The sequence below is a fragment of the Argentina silus genome (genome assembly GCF_951799395.1).
Source record: "Argentina silus genome assembly, chromosome: 10".
NCBI classification, from domain to species: Eukaryota; Metazoa; Chordata; class Actinopteri; order Argentiniformes; family Argentinidae; genus Argentina; species Argentina silus.
Genome location: NC_139664.1, coordinates 16,010,289 through 16,033,423, shown reverse-complemented (window position 1 = coordinate 16,033,423; position 23,135 = coordinate 16,010,289). Strand labels below are relative to the sequence as shown.

The 23,135-nt window shown below is 48.3% G+C and overlaps 1 protein-coding gene across 2 annotated transcripts in view; it reads left to right on the top strand.

Annotated features, from left to right (window-relative positions):
- Positions 1 to 23,135, top strand: part of vps13b (vacuolar protein sorting 13 homolog B) — a 244,524-nt gene that overhangs the window by 132,727 nt on the left and 88,662 nt on the right. For both annotated transcript variants that reach the window (XM_083678431.1, XM_083678430.1), the window contains exons 25-31: positions 2,431 to 2,634; positions 6,475 to 6,646; positions 8,683 to 8,797; positions 10,464 to 10,478; positions 10,878 to 10,944; positions 12,815 to 13,226; positions 13,669 to 13,780. In XM_083678431.1, the coding sequence (XP_083534557.1) occupies positions 2,431 to 2,634; positions 6,475 to 6,646; positions 8,683 to 8,797; positions 10,464 to 10,478; positions 10,878 to 10,944; positions 12,815 to 13,226; positions 13,669 to 13,780 (1,097 nt within the window). The remainder of the gene's footprint in view (positions 1 to 2,430; positions 2,635 to 6,474; positions 6,647 to 8,682; positions 8,798 to 10,463; positions 10,479 to 10,877; positions 10,945 to 12,814; positions 13,227 to 13,668; positions 13,781 to 23,135) is intronic.

The window sequence follows — 23,135 nt, the reverse complement described above, 5'->3', positions numbered from 1 at the left end:
ACACCTTACCCCCAGGTGTGTGTGCCGTGCGTGTGTGTGGGGGGGGGGGGGGTGGTTGTTCAGGAATGCTATGCAGTTCCGTGTCAATGTCAGAGCAGGACCCTGCAGTGTGGTGCTGCTGTTTCCAAGGTGGTCCCGATAAGGCTGGAGGGCAGACACTGACCTCGGCCTTCTCCCCACAGCCTCTTCATTTCCACTCCCACTCAGGAGCACATCCATCACCCACACGCACACACACACACACACACACACACACACACACACACAGAGCAGCCCAACATCTCAATGCCATTATGTTATCTGTAAATAAACAGCTACGCTCAGAGATAGACAAGCTGTGCTTTTTTTTAATTTATTTTTTTATGAATGATTGGACAAAAAAAAAAAAAAAAAAAGAAAGAAGAAAGCTCTGTTTTGGAATCCAGATCTGGTACTCCCGTCTTTACGGAACCCCCTACTGTTTCTTTGAATGCTACGCAGCAGCGCAGCAGATGACAGTTCCTTGGAGAGCAGGGCCCGACGCCCTGCCTGTGGAACAATGCTGGACCGGTGGCCATCCTGCCTGCTTGGCAGGAGCCTGCTCCAACCAGAACCATTGACCTTATTTTATTTTCCACCATCTATCTGTCACTGCACGGGGGATATAGATACAACAGCAGGAAGGGGAAACGGCAGAGTCCCAGCAGAGGGAGCAGGAGCAGTAGGGTTGCTCCTCACTGAGGCTACTGGGCAAGGATTCAGCTGAGCCATCAAGATACAGCCCCTTGAAAAAAAACGTCAGGGTTTCAAATCACTACCTGCTCTGCTATTTTTGAATCGTGTCGTGCAGAGGGAAGGAACAGCCGCACACACACACACACACACACACACACACACACACACACACACACACACGCACAGGGTTTCGCATTTAAAAGATGAAAAGAAAGAACGGGTTAGGGAAATCTATCCTCTTTGATTCTAGTCAGGCCTTGCACAGTGAGTCCTAATTACTGATCGTAACCAATTAATGTGCTGGTATAAGAATACTACACAGCTGAGGAGGAAGGGAATATGAAGCCAGCTGCTCCCCCCCCCCCCCCCCTTATACACACACACACACACACACACACACACACCCATTGTCTGAGTGCAGCAGGCCTCGCCGTGTGTTTTTCCTGGTCTTCCAGAGAGGCAGCCTTTCTGCCTGCTGTCAGTCCAGGTCGGGTATGGCAGGCAGCTGTTGGCCCCGGCTGGATACGCGTTAGCAGTTCTTCCTGGACATGTTTGAAATGGCCCGCTGTAATGTATTGTCGTGCCTTTCCTTTGATTTATGCTTATTTATGGAAGGGCTGCGTGTGCGCGGGGCCAAACCCTCATCCACAGCTCCGTTTGAGGGACCCTCTGTGGTGCTGAAGTGAAATGTCTGGGGAGATGAGGAACTTGGACTGCGAGGGAACGTTTCAAATCCAGAAATTAGCTCACTGTAAAAGAGCGCCGCTTGCTGGAACACCCCCCCCCCCCGTCCTCCCCGTCCTCCCCCCCCGCTCTCAAACACACTGCATAAATGAATAATATAAAGCATCACATTCCCCTGCTGCTCTCTCCCCTTGTCATGTTTTCCACTTTTGTTTTGGTTTTGTTGTTTTTGAAGTTACGGCTCTCGTGAGTTTGATTGGTTGTTCATGCGAGGAGATGATAAATATTAGAAACCACTTGACGTCTAAGCGTCACTCCTAATTGATTCCATGGAAGGTTGAGTTTTCAAGGGAACTGATGACACACTACAGTTTAGGTGCCACTGCCTTTCTCAACTTTTCCTCTGAGGGTGAGCCTCTCCTTTGGTGAAAAAAAAAGATATATCTGTGGCTGTTTACATGATAGACACGCATACAGGAACACACACACACACACACATACACACACACACACACACATACATACATACAAACATACACACACACACACACACACACACACATACATACAAACATACACACACACACACACACACACACAGCATGAGAGTCTGTCCAGTCTGTGTTTGGGCTGAGACTTAAGGCAGAGCTAACACAGTCAGTGAGAGAGAGAGGCCTGCCTCCTGCCTTATGTTCCCTGATCCCTCTCTTCCCTGAGCACTGCCTTAACAAGGCCCTGTATCACATGTCCATAAAGCTGCCAAGTCAAATCAAGGTAATCGCCTCTGAAGTCATAACTTCATTCAGGCAATACATGAGAATTCTCTGATGCAGTTGTTTTGAAATAATGGCTTTTCTCCCTCCTTTAGCCCTGATCTGAGGCTCTGCTCTGCCTCCGAGCAGGGGCTGCTGTCTCTCTGATCAGGGTTCACGTCAGTCTGGATGTTGTGAAATGCAGATGTCTCTCTTTCTCTCTAATTTGCTCCCCCCTCATCTCTCTCTCTCTCTCTCTCTCTCTCTCTCTCTCTCTCAGGTCCAGCTGTTGTATGAGCTCTTCCTTAGCTGGAGTTCTACGTGGGCCCGTCTGCAGAAGAGGGGCATCCTGCGCCAGACCTCCAGCTTCCCAGAACCCCCTTCTGGTGCTGCTCCCTCCTCTCCCGTTCGGAGCAGCGCTGGCACCGCACCCCCCGACACCAGCACCTGCAGCCCCTCTGCAGACTTTGGCTCCCCCACAGAGGTAAGAACCCCCCCCCCACCCCCACCCCCCCCGTCACGCCTTAGTATTTGCCCAACCTACACTTAGTGTTATGAGTAGGACTGATGCATTTTTATACTCAAGGTGCAGTGAGTCACAAAATAACACATGTTTTAAAGACATTACTGTATACATGTACTTTTGAGTGATTTATCATTTAAAACTTTAAATATTGTTTTCCTGGCAAGTTTTTAGTGGTTATGTTAGTGTTAACACATGGTGTGTGTTTGGGTATAAGTGTGGAAGAATGCTGTTGTGTTTGGGGCGTTTTTCAGTGCTGGAAAAATCCATCAGGTCTTTTTTACTCCCCAACTGTTACTTATGGACCTGATATCCATTTGATTTGTGTAAGTTTCCCTTGATTGAGTGTAAACCTGCCTTTACAGCCCTCTTAATTTGGAGAGAACAATAACCTGTATTTACATTTTTGCTCCGAAAAACACCCTAAGAGAGAAGTGCAATGGGGCGCAATGCGTGTGAAATCAAATGGAAAGATTACAGTGGAGGGAAAAACAACAAAAGAGCTCAGTTATTTTTCCTCGCGTCTGAAAGTGATGTTTATCCCAGACTGAGCACCATATTTTTTTTTCTTCTGTTTCTAGTAGCAGCGGCAGCAGCAGCAGCCTTGCTGCCGGTCGGTAGGGGATAGGGATCTAAGGCCATCTGACCCCATGTGGGCCCTCCGCACTGTGGGGGCCCGTGGCATCACCGCCACTTAATCATTCCTACCACCCGGTGAGGCGGCAGGGCAGAGAGAGCCCCAAAGGTAGTGCGGAGGGCCATGACAGCCCACTTGTCACTGTTTACCCAAGTGCAAACAGTGGTAGAAGTGTTTAGTCCGCCGGGAGGCCGGATGATTGAGCAAGAATGCAGGAGCTGTTTTGATAAGTCTCAGCAGCAGCAACCCCTAAACACCCCTCCCGCCCCCACTCCTTGTCCCTGCGCTCCAACCCCGCCCCCGCCCTCCTCCCCTCCTCCTCCTCTCCGCTGGCCCTCCACCGACCGCCCTCGCTCCCTGACACTTCCCAGCCTGCCCGCCTCTCCCTCTGTTTGGGTCTCTCTGATGAGCGAAGACAAACTCTGCTGAGAAAATAAACCGGGCTCCTCTGTGGGTTTACAGCGCCGCGGTGGAGAAATTAAACTGTATACTTTAGGACTTGGCGTGTGGAGGTGTGGGAAAATAGCTGTGTTTGGTCCACAGGCCCCTGTGGCAGCCCAGGAACGTGGCAGAACCCACCCTGGCCGGCACATCTGGTCCTCAAGGCCTCACCTTGGGGGCAGGGGGGCCAGGGGTGTGTGGGGGCGGGAGGGGAAGGGGAATGGCAGGGGGGACAGAGGCGTGTGGGATGGGCTATGATTGGGTAAGCTAGGGGGTTGTGGGGAGGGGCAAGGGGGGGCAGGGGCTGGGGGGGTTGTGGGGCGGGGAATGGAGGCCAAGGGCGTGTGAGGAGTGACCTGGGGGCCAGGGGTATCTGGGGGTGTGTGGGGAGTGGCTGTGGAGGGGTGTTGTCATGGTTTTCCCACCTGGAGCCCTGTGTTCCATCCCCTCTCGCCTCTCCAATGCCAACACACTCAGTGACCTCATCAAGCCATGGGTTACCATGCCTCAAATTCCCACCATTCCGTCTGCAATGGGGAATCTTTATTTGGACTGAGTAAGGGCCCTTTTTTGGAATGAGGTTTTTGGGATATGTTCAAAAGCACGATTGCATAATTTGAACAATTCAAAATAATAATCCAAATCTCAAGTGTATTATTATTCAAACATACTTACTGAATTCGCTGGAAGAAAGTCGTTTTCAACCTATCCCGGAATTTAACAGTAATTGTTGGTCATGATTGAATAGGGCTCTTCGTGCCGGATAGATGAACCCCTCCACTCCGCGACCCCCCCCCCCCCCACCAACCCTCCCCTGTCCTTCCCATAAGTCAGTAGTCCAGCCCCTAACCCAAGTCCCCCAGTGCTGAAGTAAGAGCCCCAACCCCCCACCCCCTCGTCTGTCCAGCCCCTAACCCAAGTCCCCCAGTACTGGAGTCAGAGCCCTCAACCTCTCAACCCCCCACCCCCTCGTCTGTCCAGCCCCTAACCCAGGTCCCCCAGTACTGTCCAGCCCCTAAGTCAAGACCCCCAGTGCTGGAGTCGTACTATAGCACACAGTGGCTCTAGCTTCCCACACAGCTAGCAGCTGGCTCATGTTTCTGGGATTACATAAAAACTCTAATCCCACTGCCCATAACTGTAAACCAAACACTGTCATTACATTGACTGCTGTATTATGACTCACTGAAATGCCTTCGGCTCAACTTAATTAGTCCCAAAATGGCAGTTCACATTAGGATGTCTCTCATTGACTCATTCAGCTGCCTGTATTCCCCCCATTATCTCAAGCTCACGTTACTCAGCACTCACTCCAGCAATAATCACTCTACCTCTCTCTCCTGTGCTGGGGGAGAAACTGTTTGGCTGCCTAGCAACAGGTCTTGTTAGCTAATTGATTGCAATGAAGTGTAATGAAGTGGCAGTTTGAATGTGATTATACAGGACAGTGCACTGCAGCGTAGGAAAGTCTCTTCCAGTGCTAAGGGGATTGAACGACTGCACTGATGTTTCAGAGAGCTTTTCATCACTCTCAGATCCAGCGTACAGCGTTCTGCCCCTTTCAGCACATGCTTCCAATCAGCAATCCAACCCAAAGATTCCCATATAACGCGGATCTATTTTTGCATTGGCATCGTCATCATTTGTTTATATTGTTGTCGTCCTTTATTATTGAGATCTGCAGTCATCCACCCTCAAATTCACGATTTAAATTCAATTTGCAAATTAGCATGGCCCCCACGGAGGAGGGACATAGTTTCCTCATCTGTTTCCCCTTTACCATCTGTAATCAGCGAAGCCGCAGCGGATTTTAATTGAGACGGTCGATAACCTTGTTACCACCGTACTACTCACAGACCACAGGTTTGGTCAATGCCATGACACCATCTGTAATTAGAGTGATGGGGTCCCACTGCTCTGTGGAAAAACTCACTCCAAGCTGTAAATTGCCATATTGTTTGTTTGTAGCCTTCTCGCTTCCCTGCGTCAGCCGCACAGATATATGTTTGGAAAGCGGACCCTCAGGGGAGCGCCGGGAGAGAAAGAAAAAATGTCCCCAATGCTGTCATCGACAGGCCCTGCCAAACCCAGTAATGAGCTAAGAGCTCACAGAGGCCGCATCCTGCTCCTCTCTCTCTCTCTCTCTCTCTCTCTCTCTCTCTCTGTCTCCCTCTCTCTCTCTCTCTCTCTCTCTCTCTCTCTCTCTCTGTCTCCCTCTCTCTCTCTCTCTCTCTCTCTCTCTCTCCACTCTGCTGCAAGATGTGTGTCTTGGCCTAGGAAGGCAAGGCAGGCAGTCCATCTGGGTGCTACAGGCTTAACTTGGGGTTAACACCAGTGACAGTCACACACAATGGCTCTTTTCCGCATGTTCCACTAACCAGACGTTGATGTCATCAGCAAAAATAAGGCTTTCTGAGTCTGACGCTTTTTGTTATGGCTATACGCGTGGGGGACAATCCAAGGCACATTTTGGGGTGTTTTTCCTGCCCATAATGTTATTTTACATTCTGGTCTGTTTTTCCCCGACATGTGGTTTCACAGCCCCGACAAACACTTAACTCATATCAGTTTCTATTAGCTGACTGAGAGGGTTTGCTGTGTCGCCTAGCGACACTGAGAGGAAAAGGACAGGTCCTACAATACAGTGTCCCTAGGACACTTACAGTATCACTGATTGGCTCCTATGGGTAACTGACCAATCCTGTCCTGTGGGTTTGTCTTAGGGGGACTCTGTGCCAGCGGGGGATGACTCTCCATTCTCAGACACGGTGACCCTGGAGCAGAAGACCAGCAGCATCGGGGGCACCAGTGGGAAGGTCAGCCTATGGATGCAGTGGATGTTGCCCAAAGTCACCGTCAAGCTGTTTGCACCGGACCCCGCCTCCAAAAAGACAGGTACATATTCGCCCCCAAAAACACTTAAACTCATTGGTACTGTGACAACAGAGCACACTATTTACGTGTTTGCACCTGTAACCAAGAATATGTTTACGCAAGTCTCTGATACGTAATTTCCTGAAATGCTAGATTTTGGAAATACAGATGGAAATACAGTAGACAAATAGAGAAGAAGTGAAAAATGGGAATTCGAGAAATGGAACAGTAGTAGTTTCATCCAAATGTCTCCATCCAGGAGGAAGTTATCCTTCCAGTATCCTTGCTCATTGGTTCATTAGTTCATTGTCACTCCTCAAGGATAAAGCGAGTCTGGCCAACGCTGGGCTGTAGCTCCTAAACAGAAGGTTGGAGACATCATCCCTCTTCTCCCTCCTTTTCTCAATGGACCTCCCTGTGTCTGCAAGAGACGGAGAGAGAGGGAGTTGGGGGGAAGGAAGACAAATAAATAAAGAGGGCGATGAATCTCAGAGAGCCGCCTCTTCTCTGCAAAGATTTACTGTGGCGATGAAAAGCAAGATTTACCTTTAATTGGTCCCCGTAATATCTAGCATCTGCCAACCAGATCACACAGCTTAAGTGCTTTATAGAAGAACGTCTGGGAGGACCTCACAAAGATGGTTTGACTTAAAAACATCCTAAATAGGCATTATATTGGATGTGGCTTTAATATTTGCCATCTGAGTTGTGAAGTAAATCTGCTGCTGGTGCCATGTCCACAGCATTGAACAATCACCCACATAATAGCAGAGGATTATTCAAATGCAAGAGGGCTGCACAGATATTAACTGTAATATCATAAACACATTCCTTTAGACAACTATGCACCACAGGTACCGCTGCACGGAATCCTATGTGATGTCATGTTTTCTAAGCGGCCAGGAAATGTGATTGTTCTCTCCAACCAGGATGGAAACCTCTTTAAGGTCCAAAGGTATTGTTTCTATGGAGTGCTTGTGCATGTTATGGAAGATTCTACATGTAAAGAATGTTGTGTGAGTATCCACAGAGCTGCCCAAAACACAACCAGAACCGGCACACCCTCTGGCTGGCCTTCTATTGGAGAATAGTTTGACTCTGAGCAAGAATTTCAAGTGGTTTTTCAAAACCATGTTCACCAGTATTAATACGCTGTTAGCAGGCACTCAGTTTCACCCAGCAACAACTGGTACGTATGTACAGTACTGGATGCAGTTCATTGACTTCAACTAAGCCTTGATTGTAGGGATGCATGAAGCTATGAAAATGGAAAGAATGAGACCAACCAACCCCGGGCCTTAGCTCATACACTAAGTTGTTTTCAATTGGAACTTAATCAATCTTGCTACAAGGCTGTCTGTTGTGGGCGGCTTTGTTTGCACTCAAGGTGCACTGAGGCACACACTCTCATCAGGACAGGCTTCAGGGCCTGGCGGATATCTCATCCCCCAAACAGGAAGCTTGCCTTCTGACCAAGCGTTTGACTGCGGCCCATGGGCACTTGGCAACAGGGCGTTTCAGCTGCAGTGTTTGACAACATGCCACTTATCGGTAGTGGAAATCTCCTGCGCTGGCGAACCTGCGGTTCATTAGGAAAAGGGAGAGCAGGGATCCGTGTGGACCCAGCCTTACTGCAGCTAAACATTGATGCAACTTCATCACCAACACATGTGTGCCTATGGAGCTGACCAGGGCCATGGGCTCGGTACCAAGAGCAGGGCCTGGATGGGGTTAGGCCCTCACCCAGAGATATTAGACACACACACGCACACACAAACACACAAGCACACACACAAGCACACACACACACACACACACACACACACACACACACACACACACACACACACACACACACAGTCACAAGTGTGACACTCACAGGCCAAACAAAGTACGCTTTGCATTACTTTCATTACTGTACCTTACTACAATCACAGGTATTCAACGGTTTTGTAACGTAACATCTTGCATGTAAGAACTTCAATGGTACGAACCTCCTTCCAATGAAAGTCAGGAAACCATTTGTCATGTCTCCTCTCTGTTTGTGTGTGTGACAGAGATCTGCGTAATCAGCGAGGCAGAGGACCTGAGTGCCTCTGTGGATGTCCAGGATGTCTACACTAAGATCAAGTGCAAAGTGGGCAGCTTCAACATCGACCACTACAAGAGCAGGTAGAGTGAAGGCTACTGAGGGATGCTGGCACTGGTGAAGGGGCGAAGCTTAGTGCCATTTACAGTACCGCCACAGCGATGACGTCTGGACCGGTGTTTAGACTACACTCTTTCCCCTCACCAAACCCAGAAATGCTCTCCATACATGGTGCAATGTTTCCTAGTCATCCTGAGGACATGGTGTCTGACAGGCTAGCTCACCCACATAATGAACACACACGCACACACGCACACACGCACACGCACGCACACACACACACACACACAGTGTCTCTGTGGCGTTTTCTCAGATTATCACCTAACGTCAGCGTCCCGCAGCCAGCTGCTGCTGCAGTAGCGGGGGTGACTCCAGACACAGGCCCCGGCCCACCTCTGACTCACCGAGCGGGGGAGGTCAGCAGCGTCTGAGTCTGAGGAGTTAAGGCAGTGTTACCGTAGCAGCACGCTGCAGGGGAAACCACAGGGACCCACGGAGATGACCCGATGGAAGCTCAACCGTCAGAGCGTGCCTGTGGTGCCTGCTGAGAGTAGACCACTTATCAGGAGAGTGTTCTCCCTGTCAGGTTGAGGAGATAATGGATTAAAGTGTCCAGAGTATCATCCAGGACACGTTCTCAGTGTCTATATCTGGGGGTGTGCTGGTCAGACTGAGGCAGAGGGAGAGAGAGAGAGAGTTGTCGGGCCCTGAGCCCATCAGAACCGCACGCGTACTCGTATGTGTAAGCAGCTGGCCGCTAAACAAGCCCCCCCACCCTGAAGCAACCTCTAACGGCATCTCACAGCGGAACGGAAAATTAAATAGGGCGTCGAAACATGTGAGGTAAATAAATAATGAAAGCCTTGATTGTGCTGTAAGGGAGGGGGGGGGGGGGTGGGGGGGGTGTAGGGATGTGTAGTGTAGGTGGGTGGCTGGCTGGTTGTTGGAGCTCCAACTCTTTAATTTAGAATGAGGTCCCCTTGGCAGCGTCGCTCCTTAAATTCTTTTAAATGATCAGACACCAATGTGAGAGGATGGCTGGTGACAGTTCACCCTCATTTGCTCCAAGGAGCAGCTCACACAAATTGGAGCTGATGCCTTCCAGCTGCTCAGCAAATGCTGGGGGTGGGGGGGTGGAGGGGTGGGGGGGTGGTGATGGCGGGGAGCGAGGGATGGGAGGTCCTCATGTATCAGGGCCCAGGACGTGTTCCACTGAGGAGAGAGATTACAAAGAGCCCCCCGCTGATTGAACTCCTCGCCTGGGAGGAGGAGGGGAGGGAGGGAAAGCATGGGACACTCCAGGCTGGGGCTGGGGCAGGGAGAGTGAAGAGCTTTCCCATTGAAAGCCAGTCCAAAAGAATTATACAGATGTGTTGAAACATTCGCCTTGTGTGAAAAAGCTGTGCCATAAATGTGCTGTGCATGTTTTGGCCTCTTAGAGTATACACACACACACACACACACACACACACACACACACACACCCCGCCCCTCTCCTCCCCTCACGTACAGTATTCTCCCCAGTGACAGATATGAATCGATCGTGGAGTACTTACACACATGGGAGAAAGTGAAGCTTAGAGGTTACTGCTCAACCCCCCCGGGATGTGAGGTCAATGATGTCACTCCTCTCGACTGGGTTGAGTGGGTGTCAATCGGCGTTTAATTAATTTGGTTTCTTATCCACAGGTACATCAATGGAAGGTAATGTACTGTATGTTAATCATGAGTCAGAGTGGCTGATCCTTGCTCATTGCTCATCCTTTTGTCTCTTACTCAACGTTTGATTAAAGTCTCATTGTCGTTGTCAATGTACTATATAAGCCAGGTGGGTGTGCAGATGGTTGACTAAAAACGCATTACAGTAGCTGCTATATTGACATACTGTAGAGTAGTAGAGGCTGGTGCAGGTAGGAATCGGAGGTTGGACCCTCATTCCATTCCATGCATTACAATGATCCCGTCCTCCCGATTCCTACCTCCACCTGCCTCCACTTCTTTAGAGTATACCCAGGTAGACCCTGCCAGGGTGAAATACATTAGCCCAGGCAGTATGATGCTGAGTTGGCATGTCCCAGATGAGATGGGCCTTGTGTCTTCCAGGCCTGACGTGGGCCGGCACTCTGACCATTATGAAGGAGTCATTCTGCAGTGCAAGGAGACAGCAGTGGTGAGGCCTTCGCTTAGAGAAGCCTATAGCGCTCCGGACAGCTCTGCTCTTAACCTAGGTCACTCATCTCTCCTCTCTGCGGAGAGACGGGGAGGGGAACACCACAGGAACACAGCTCAGGACATGATACAAGAGATATACAGTATGATATCTATCAAACTTCATATGAAAAACATCAGATGTGTTTTGCCAGATGAAATTGAAGCCAATGAAGGCCAATAATTCCAACCTGTAGTCAGTTCTTTTGATAGAAGACATGATGTTCATATTGTGGTTCTCCCCGCCTCTCCAGTGGCTCTGATTCGCTGAGTAATCTAATGAAAATCAGATGAAACCCGTTGTTGTGGGAGAGGACCTGTGCCATGGCCCCTGTCCTGTCCTTGGGTGGTGACACAGCGCTCTGGAGGTGGTTTTATACTGTCACACCTCATGCTGAGGGCCCAGTACAATATGAAACCCCTGCTTAGAGTATGACCTTGTTACATCAAAGCACTACACGACTGTAACACTCTGGTGGCTGTCCAGCATGGTTGACAGTATAAGACCATCCCTCAACCATCCAGCTGCTTCAAGCTGTGCAAACCTCTTTTAATTTGGGTTTTTTAATTAGTCTTTTCTTATTTTGTTTTGCAAAAATCATCATATCTCTTTCAATTCCAAGCTTATTGCTCTTTATTTCTTCCTTTTGTCAATTCCCCCCCCCCAACCCTTCCCTCTCTCTCTCTCTCTCTCTCCTTTCTCTGATTTTTTTGCTCCTGCTCCCTCTCGATGCGTCTCTCTCAGCCCAGAGGAAGGCCCGCGCAGCGTTGGCAGCTGTGGAGGGGTGGTCCTCTCTTGCACTGACAAGCTGAACAGACGCACTGTGCTGGTTCGACCCGTCAGCAAGCAGGACTCTTTCAGCCACTTCTCTGGCTTTTTCCCTCCTGTAAGAATCCCGCTTTTTCTTTAGTTGTCAGTGCTGAGCTTCCATTAACTTTGATCAAATGCTTTAACTCTCCATGTGCCCAAAGTGCACCAGAGGGCCATTTCAGAAGCCATTTGCTTTGATATGGTACTTTACATGCCATAGAGACTGTCCATGATTCTATTCTGTACCTTTGAATTTCCTTTTGACCCTTCCCGTACATATTGCAGTCATCGGATTCAGATTTGGGTTTGTAACTGATCAAAGACCTACCTCTACAGGTAGTAATAACTCAAGGTGCACTCAAGTTCTAAGGGTTGTATTTAAATCCCCCTCAGTGAACTTTTTTCTCCAGAACCATCTGTTCTTATGACTGCGTTACATGATGGCCACGCAGGCTTAAACTTCCCATCATCCATACTCTGACACCAGTCTCAAACCAAAGCCCAACGTTAATGAAAGCTCATGTTCAGAATTAATCTACTGCCGTGTGATTGATGTTTAATGCAGACTTGCTCTCTCCTAGAAAATATCTTTTAATCATGCTCTCATTTTTGGAGTTTATTTTCTTAGCTTTGTTATTTGAATAAATCTTTTGCCGCAATTCATTGCTGCAAATCAGTCATTAGATTGTGCAGGAGATCGGGATTGGCTGATAAATCAGATATGTTCTCTAATCCAGCTTTAGAGGATACCATATTTCTACGCTGCAGTGAACTTCACATCATGTTATTGTAAGAAGTTACTGTAGGCTCTCCATGTGTATGGTATAGAGTATGGTATCCTCTAAGGAGTCAGTGTGATTTAGGGGGGTAGACATTCTAAATCTAGCAGCATGTGTTTGCTTTGTAGCTTCAGCTTGGCTAACTTCATCAGGCTCATTGACACTCTACAAGCCACAGTGATACTCCAGCAAAACTGGTGTTAAAGTCATTTGTTGTCATTTGTTGCCACGCAATCGAGCAGACGGCCGCCAAGGTCCTAGAAGTGTCCCACCAGCAGCATGGTTTCCTGTCCATCACCTACACCCAGGCCGTCACCAAGAACGTGCGCCACAAGCTGACCACGCGTCAGGAGCGCGGCTCGCGCGGTGCCCAGAGGTTGACGGACGGCCTGGCCGACGGCTCGCCGCAGTACTTGCGTGAGATCCTGCTGACGGCCCAGCCCTTCGACGTGGTCCTCTCCTGCCCCCTGCTGGCCACCGTGGCGGGGCTGTTCCAGGCCACGCTGCCCCGCCGCTACAGGGACCGGGGCAAGTCCGCGGGCCAGCCAATGAGGAGCCACACGCTCACCTCACGGTGCCTCCCCCTCATCTACATCAACACCAGTGTGATCCGAGTGTTCTGCCCCGGGCCTCAGGATAAACACACAGCCACAGGTGAGAGAGGAGACTGGGGGGGCGGGGGGGGGGGGGCAGGGGGGGTAGTGATGGAGGGCAACATTTAGGGATTCTAGTTTGGCTTCATACAGCATCTGAAGAGGCCCCTTGAAACTCTGAGGCACTGTACTCTACATAACACCATGCATTCCATTACATCCAGTACATTGAGTTTTCTCAGGTTCAAAAGGTTATTTGAGACGGTTATTCAAAGCGAACTGTGTTGTAGTCCGTCATGTCTGAACGAAGGTTCCCTCAGAGTGTGTTTTCATAGGCTAAATAGCTGAGGTTCTGGACACGCCACCACAGTCCCATACAGGACATAGATGTCTATTGTCTTTGTCTCTTAGACGACGGCTTGTTGTGTCTGTTCACGCTGATGAGTAATGTCCGTGTTCCAGTGTATGTGGTCTCCTCTAATGCGTAGCATGTGTTGAAACAGAATCCCACCTGAAGAGAGAGGACACCCTGGTGCTGAAGATAGGCTCTGTCAGCATGGCCCCTCAGGCTGATAACCCTCTGACCCGCACCGTGCTGCGCAAGGACATCTATCAGTGAGTCTCTCCTCCTTTACACACTCTACCTGTTCTATTCATCCCCCCACCCCACCCTCCCTCCTCTGTTGACGCGTCCTATACGTTCTGTTCCCCCCTTCTTCTTCACACACTGCTATTTTTAGCTCCCAAAGCCCAGCCAGCTGACCACAATCCATTTAAAAGTGTCACTCAAAATTTGTCTGGCCTCATACGTCAAGTCACACTCCATAAAAGCCGCCGTGAGACGAGCAGTCTTTTGTTGCGGGAGAATGGGAGTCAGATGGAAGAGGGGGGAGTGATGAGGGCAGGCGGCCGCCCCCCCCCCACCCCCCCCCACCCCCAGGGGTCGGGGCGCGGTGAGAGCGCCACAGTGTGGTCAGGCTCCCCGGCGATGACGGAACGCTCTGAGTGACACTCGGGGGCCGCCATCTGAAACACAAGACTGTTGATACGAGCCCCTAGTGCCATGTGGATCAAAGCTGTGAACGGGGAAGCGGACTTCTGAGGGAAATATTCTGCGCAAAACACATTTTCTGCAAAGGACTATGGGATCTGGATTGTGTCATGGCTGCTTGGAAACCGCACCAATGGTCTATGGGCAGGGGGAGCTGGCAAACACATGTAATGAGGGAGATAAAAGTGGCGCTTAATGCTTTGTGCAGCTGGTAGTGAGATGTGAGCTGACAGTGGAACTAGGAGAAGAAAAGGTGCATGAAAAAAAAAAAGAGGTCCACTCCAGTCTTCATTGTTGCCTTCAGTTAGTATAAGCATCAGAGTGAAGGCGATTGCTGGGAGCAGGAAGGGAGAAGGGGGCCTGTGCCTGTCTGACAGTCCATACTGCGCTGTAGGATCTGAAGAAGTGCCCATTAAGCGCTTAGTGCAACAGAGCCTAAAACCATCTCCTCTAAAGGGTTAATTTAAGGCCTTGGCATCTCAGACACAGTCATGTGATCCTTGTTGTTGTCTCCTAGCGTGTTAGTTAAACCAATCAGACCGTTCAGGCAAGACTGTATTTTGGTAAATAAGGTACTGTAGACATGTCTCCCATGTTGCTATTAAATAACTTTTTTAAGATCATGAATGATGGTCTGTGGGCTGTTCCCTGTTTCTCTCACAGTTAGCCCTAACCCAAAAAACCCAGCAAACCTGCCATGCAATTTCATCCCACAATCATGGCAAGTAATGTCCCTGCATGGCAGACCAGTCGATGTTGAGTCTCTGTGGTCCCGGTGCCCACACGGCCCTGTAATAAACAGACTGACTGGTTCCCAGTCCCGGCAGGCTCCTCCCTGCACCCCAGCACACAGAAGCCCAGAATCACTACCTCCCTCCACCAACCCTGGCATTATCCTCACCACGCTCTGGGTTCACGTTTCCCTTCCAATTGAGGAAGATCACACTCATGAGTCACATGATTGATTTGACTGAGCGGCAGTGAACCGAAAGGACCTAACACATTCTGCACCGTGCTCTGCTGGAGTGCGTATATTCAACAAGTGGTAAAGGGGAGTTAGTGTAGGAATATGTAACCGTAAAATAAGCATGTATTCATTTTGTATTACATCCTGTTGCTATGCATGAGCACATGTTGAAGTGCCACGGCCATTTGCAACGGCTCTGTTTATTCTGCCCCCCTACTTTCTTTTGTGATCGTTGAATGACTGATTTAGGCAGACTAAGTGTCTGCATTAAATGATTGTCTTGTGATGTTTATAGGCAAGGAGGTGTTACCACCCTTAGAAGGGTGGAATTACAGGTCCGCTTCATTTTTAAAATGTTAGAACCAGATTAGTGAGGACTGAATAAGCATCCTGAGTGGACATTTGGTAACAGGGGGTGGTAGCAGGGGAGGCTGGTGGAGGCAGAAATCGTGTTTGATATCATTCCTCCATTCCATTTCATGCATTACAATGAGCCCGTCCTCCGATTTCTACCTCTACCAGCCTCCACTGGTAGCAAGGCTCCATTCTGCTGATGTAGTGTGTTTATACACAGACCTTTTACCTTTCAACCTGAACACTTTCAAAGCACACCATACAGTATTATAATAAGATAATATAGATCACCTTCAAGGGTATATAAATCAACCCTCTTTGATTCAGGATTAATTTGGAAACAATTAACACTCTTTCCTTTGATCATATATGATGTGAAATATCAGTTCCCTAAAGGAGCCATGTCCCTGGTGGCCCAGAGAGCAGAAGTTATGACACAGAGTTGGGCTTTCCCTCTCCGTCTCCCTCTACAAGGCCGCTGTCAATTTACACAGCTGAAATCATTTTCCTGACTTGAAAAAGAGGGATTTTTCCAAGTACATGAGCGCAGTCTCGGGAATGTCCAGCATGCCTTCAGCCCTGACTTTCTTGTGGTTAGTGCTCTCTGTAAAATCTCACAGATCTCTGCCTCCCGCTTTTTTCCAGTGAGATCTTGCTCATGGAACACTTAATTGAAAGCTTCTTGTAAGCAGAGGAGAGAAGACTCAGGCTAATGGGGCCCACTTGTTGGAATGCCCTGAAAAGACCATGTCGCTTTCAAGGGGACTGTGTGGGACTTGCTGAGACGCATGTAAAATCCAGTGTTTTCACATGTGAAACAGTTTGAAGTAACCAGAGTACTCTGAAGAGTCCACTTTACTGTGATTTTTAGAGACAGTGTATGTGTGCGTGCTTGTGTGTGAATGTGTGTGTATGCATGTGCGTGTGTGTGGGTGGGTGCGCCCAGTGCTGTCCCTACAACCCACACCTAGATGACATGACCTTCTAAACCATCACACACTGTTACCTAATAGTTTGTCATAGGGAGACTACAGCACACGTAAATATGTTTTTATTTTGTTCAGAGGGCATGTTTCTGTCTCCCCGGCAACCCAGAGAGCTGTACTTGTGTCAGAGGTTGATGTAGAGTGGAGTAAACACACACGGTCGGTCTGAGGGCTGTGGAGAGGAGAGGAGAGAGCGGAAGGGCCCTTCTCAGCTCAGCTCAGCTCAGCTCAGCTCAGCTCAGTCTGACTGGAGTAATGAGTGGTGTTGAACTGGGCCCAGAGTTCTGCGGCCAGCGGGCCTGCCCCGCTGTGGATGGGGTTTGGATGGGGATCTCCCCTTCAGAGATAAATACACACTACAAACCAAGCCTGCGTGTCACTAATGGAATATTCTGGCTTGCTGCATTGAGCCGCAGTATGCACCCACTTACCCAGTAGCAGGCTGGATATGGGTCTCTGGGGAGAGGCTGGGAGACCAGAGCAGCGGTGCAGTGTTCCAGTGTTCCTCTCAGCTCTAACTGCTTTCACCTGGTCTGCTGACCCTCGGAGCACGAGAGGAGGAGAGAACTGTAAATAAAAGGCTCAATCTACTGTGTACTGCTCTGCTCTACTGCACATTGTGTTCAATAAGGGATAACAGTTCTTATTCCACTTGTGTGGGATGAATATCTTACTAATAATATTAGTGTTGTACAGATTGATGGATTCATCGAACAGATTATTTGACTAATGCTTTAGTTGACAACTAATACATAACACAACATTGTTACGACATAGTAATAACAGCATTACTACACAGGTATAGGGACAATTGATGTTACTGTACTTTCTACGTTCGTACATTAGATGTTCAGTTCAGCTTTTTGTTCACAAATTCACGAGGCTTGTTCTCTTCATGGCTATTTTTCATCAGCCAGTCTAAGTATATGTAAGTCTGTTTTTCATTCTCATTTGTTTGAGGTCGTTGAGAGGAGTGTTGGTGTGGGATAAAGGTGCTGATAGCCCCTCCTTACACCCGCCCTGTTCAAAGGCCTGGCCCAGGCACACCATCACTAACACCTCTATAAATTGACTACTGGTCACTGGCATTAAAGAGCGTGCAGTAGGAGTCAGTAGTACTGTAGGTTTATGCACTATAATCTCTTGTCTTCGCGTTAAGTCAATATTAGACCACCGGACCACTGTAATATATCTGTCCCTCTTTCTTTATGAAACACGCCATTCTTTTGTTCTTTCTCTCTCTCTCTCTCTTTCTTTCTTTTTTTGGTTCTTGCTCGCTTGTTTCTCTCTTTTTCTCATAAAAACCAAAGAACACACAGCAAATGATTCATTTGATGCTTCAGTGCACACTTGCCTCATCACTCACTTTTTTCCTCTGCCAAGTGCCCCATTTCCCAGTTTGTTTACACGAGTGAGAAGAACTGAGGTTTTGCTCTGCTGCTGCGTTTGGGAGCCCAGAGGAGAGACTCTCGTCGGGTCGGGCCACACACAGTGACACACTAACCCTATGAGAGAAGGCTGTAGTGGAGAGGGTTAACCAGCAGGAACACTGTAAGTCTGCCACCAAAGGGGATGTTGATCTATTCTAGTAGTACACCGTGGTTAGAGGAGAACCATGCGATCCAGTGGCCCTAGTCAACAGTCTTTTTTCGGTCTATTTATTTTGTATTTTTGAGAAGTTGCCTAAGTATGTCATTAAAGCAGAATGCTACAGTAGTTTGCTGGGGAGAAATCAACTCAGTAAATCTTTTTTATGTTTTATTTCCCCGGTCGCTTTGCAAAATGACTGTTTTGGTCTTTGAGATCATCATATTGATTTAATACTGCGATTTAAATACTGTTATAAATGACTGCAGAGTTGTAAACAAACTAATGGAAATGCTTCTTTGGATTTTTCCTTACAAACAATGATCAATGAATGATGATTTCTTTGAGTACATCATTTTAGTACAGCAGTTATGTTTGAGTAGTCCACCAGGACATTTTAGTGAGGGGGAAGTAAGAAACAGGCCTCACTTATTCTTCTCTGCAAGGACCTTAAAACCTTCAAGAACATGATACTGCTACCAAAAGGCCCAAACCCAGCAGTCAAATAGAGGTAGAAGTGGGTAATGGTTGTGATGATTTCCTAAAACATGAAATCTCGGAGAACTGCAGGGGCTTTGTTTGGTCCTATATGCTGAGGGAAGCCGTACGCAGGGATGATTAGAATTTCTACTCTAAGGCTCCTAAATCACAGAAAATCCCCCTCCTCTACGTCTCTCTCTTTCTCTCTTTCTCTCTTTCTCTCTCTCTCTCTTTCTCTCTCTCTCTCTCTCTCTCTCTCCGTCTCTCCTCTCTCTCTTTCTACTCCTCTCTCTGTAGTATACATGGAGAGGGAGAAGAACATAACCATTGAGGGAAGGGTCAGCCAGAACAAACATTGTTTTTGTCAGTGAGCAAATGAAACACCTGGATTTGGTAACCCAAAAGAGATATTTTACATCACTGTGACACTCAGGATAAATGCAAGATAAAATTGTTTTAAAAATGTCTGCTGTTACCAGAGTAAATCAAACATCCGTTTTTATTAAAGTTCCTCAGAATTTATGTTTTGAATCAGAGGGGTTTGCGTAGATCCAACAGATGATATTTTAAATAAGCTTGGATAAGTTCTCATGTTCAAATGGTCTCAGACAAAGTGTCATAATGTGAAAGGGAAGTTTAAACAGAGCCCCAGAGTACTGATACAACTTTGAGGTGGATTATTATTATTTTTTGAAACTTCATGTTAAAGTGATATTTGTCATTCTTTCTGTGGGAAACCCTTGATGGATATTTCCCTGTGTCCCAAATGATACAGCGTGTATATCGTATAACATGGGAGCTGATTTCCCAGAAAATGAGAAAATGTCACATCCAATGTCATTAGGGAGAATAACTTGTTTTGTGTTTGCTGAGCTGCATGAGAGAGCGAAAGATACAGAGAGAAAAAAGAGAGAGAGACAGAGGGAGAGAGGGCAAGATGGATGTTTAGTGAATTTGAGCCCTAAAGAAGTGTGTCTGAGTACTCTATCCCTGCCGACCGCTGAGCCCTGGGCTGTCTGTCATGCTGGTCCTGTGTGCCAGTGATTCTACCTTCAATCAGTCTCCTCTGGAGGACAGGACAGCGCTGGCTGGCTTTACCATGGGATAGTTGTGTTTTCTGTTAGAGGAGAAACCATACTGCATCTGTATTGTGGTATCTGCTGACTTCTGTGTACAGCTTGTGGTTCATTCCATAAATATCTGTGGCTCCTCTGATGTTATTCTCAGGGTTTCTCCTCTGTGAGAAATTCTACCGCAACACTTGTATTTCTCGGCCTGCACTTAAAGGTTTAGTGGGATTAGAAGTTTAAACCAGTCTGTCCCTACCATACATTTATGGGCATTTTATGTATATAATTCCCCTCTACCATACTGTGAGGGGGAGGGGAGTGGGGGGAGCTACATTAGTACGACTGAAGAGAATCAAACAAGTAAACCACAGCTCTTCTCTCTCTGTCTCTCATTGACTCACTGTTTACTTTGTCCCATCTGAATTACTCTGTAGTTTAGACTTTGTAATAAGAGCACGCTGTGTGACAGAGTTAGGAAAACTCTGTAGTTGTCGCCTTGGCTTTCCCGTTATGAGTGTCATCCCACTAACACTATGAACAAAATGTCATTAAATCCCCATATGCGCCCCCTCGCTGTGACACTCTGGGAGCAGCACTGGTAGACCGTATCGCGTGCATCATTGCACACAAGGTGAGGACCTTTTTTTTCGGGGACTTCCCGGACACTGCCCTTGTGTTTTCTGTCCGGCTGTCAATCAGACCGGGTCGGTGGTGACAGAGGCGGGCAGGATCACCCCTCAGCTGTCCCAGGCTCGTAAAGGTTCTGATCCGGGGCCCCGCTGGGGACCCACAGGGCTGCCGTCTGCATGTGTGACTCCGGCAGAGCTGCCAGAACAGCGGCCCATCCTGTGGCAGGATGTAGGGTTTCTAAGAATACACGTCTGCTTGATCTGGGAAGCTCCCTGCTCGGCCACAGAACGCAATGACAATCTAAGATCCTCTACTGGTGTTACTCTCTTTGGGACAGCGCGATGTGTGTGTTCCCATTTCACTCTCACACATTATGGTCTCTGCTCTAACTGCACACCATGGTGTTTTGACATTGAAGCATCCTGTGGGTTGAGCCACAGAATAGCCTCCCTAGCCAGCAGGGGAGGCTGGTGGAAGTAGAAAAATCGGAGGACGGGCTCATTGTAATGCATGGAATGGAATGAGGAATGGTATCAAACACGTGCTTATTAGTATATGAGGCCAGGCACTGGGCAAAGGACACATTTTGGTATGCAGGAATAGAGATAGTGAAATGTGTCTCCAGTAGATCCAATTTCTTTCCATCGGATTTATGTGGAAAGAGTTGAACACGATCCATGTGTCAAAATGTAAGGTTTCTGGACGACGTGCTAGAAATGACAGTTGTTCACATGGCAACTGTCTGTTTCCGAGCAGTAAAGCAGCATTGACTGTCATTGATGAAAGTCAGACATTTGTCTCTCTGTGCATGTTTACTAAACAAGAGAATGAACTGCAGTGTTCCGGAACCCGGAATCCTCTCTCTGGTTCCGTCTGGGTTTGGAAAGCTCTCCGTCAGGCCAATCAGGGCAGGGGGGGGGGGGAATGTGGTTCCAATCTCTCCGGAACACCGTGCTTCTGGCTGCCTCTGCACAGTGACATGTGTGGTGGGCAGAAGCCACATTCCCGGGCTCCCAGAGAACCCTCTCTGTCACACGGTAGGTGCATGGAACGCTGGAGTGAAGCGGAGCGCCGCTGTGTGCCGGGGGGTAGAATAAACCTCAGGAAAGAATGTGCAGATGCCTTTAGATGTCCATGTGCGAAGCCACAAGCACTCTGTGGCTCTGGAAACAAAATGGGATAATTGCTTAATGCTTGTCTAATAACAGGCACATTACAACCCCAGGGTGCCCAATTTTACTTTAAAGAAGGACTGCCTTGCTGTGGAATGGGGTCAAAGCACCCTCTTCCTCCTGGTCTTTCTTAGTCTGATTTTAGGCCTCTGCTTACCTGTTTGATGAATGGAGGTTTATGTAACTTTTGGATCAGAACCAACGAAACCCCCCATGGGGGTAATGTGTTGTACTGTAACTGACTCTGCTGCCCTACTCCCCTAGGCCCGGCACTGATCCACCTCTTAAAAACCAACCCCTGCTAGGGCTGTTGGAGAGTTCTGTACAGTACAGTATATCCCTCTTAAAAACTAGGACTCGGACGACCTTGCTCCACCTTGGTGCCGGACAACAAGCTGGCGAAACGTTGTGTATTTTGTTACACAAGCAAAGCCGTTTGTCCAGGCGATCAAGGTCAAGAGGTAGGGAACCAGTACAGTGTAGCATTGGAGCTTTTAGCTCAGTGGATGTGTCGAACTAGGTGCCGGATAACATGGAATAGCTGTGTAGTCACGTTACCTCAGCCACAGGTCTGTTGCTAACCACACAGAGAAACGTGAAGCCTCTGTGTTGTACTTAGCAGACAGCTCGACCGTGGTGGTCCCCTTTCTTCCCTCCCTGCCGTACTGCAGACCCAGGCAGCTTCCCCGCCTGGACCCCACCCCTGATAGCACTGCACGCATACATGGCTCTGGTTACGCACGTTTAACTGGGCAAAATTATCAACTTGAACAAATATGCTTTGCTCGATATATTTTGCCGAATAAAACGTCCAAGCATTGGCACGACTTGCCTCAATTATGACAACGTTCAAAGCGGCATTGTTCCCCTATATTTTTCCATCTGAACAAGTGAAACCATTTGAAGATTTTTTTTAAGAAGGTTGTTTCTGGAATCCCACACAGATTAGGCTGGTTAATGGATTGATATTATTGCCTTTTTAAAGCCACTTAGTTTCTGTTCAAAGAGACGCAGGCTGGTTTGATGGAGTCCCCAGCTGAGAGGCACATGTTAGACGTCCGCCGGGAGCCAAAGCCCTGACGGAGCTCACTCTCACATCACAGCCACCATCCTCTGTGTGTGTGTGTGTGTGTGTCTGAACATTGTGTGTGCATGTGTGAGAGAGTGTCTAAGCTGGCGTGCGTGTGCATCTGTACATGCGTCAAAATCTCTGCATCACCAGTCATCTGAGCGTACACGCCCCCCCCCCCCCCCCTTCCAAACAAGCATCACTGTCACATTAGAGAACTGCCCCTTCTGATCAACACTTGACTAACCAGAGACATGTGTGGAATACTCGGTTGTGAGAGTGCTTTACGCATTAGATAGTGGAATCTTAGATTGTTAAATAGATGGAGACTTGTGAAATGTATACTGATATGGGGCTTAATGGTTCTTGTGGTAATGGCTCTTAGGGAGGATGTGCCTGTGAAGGAAATATCTTACGTACACACACAGTTCCAAAAATGTGTGCAAGATGGCATTAGTGTCAGAATAGGAAAACATCATGTGATGCCTTGTGTCAGCAATACTGAAGGACACATCTCCACAAGCCTGTTCACGTCAAGTAATCCCATTTACATTCAGAGAGAGGGGGCGAAAAGCCTCCAGTTTAGAGACACTAGGGAAGGAAT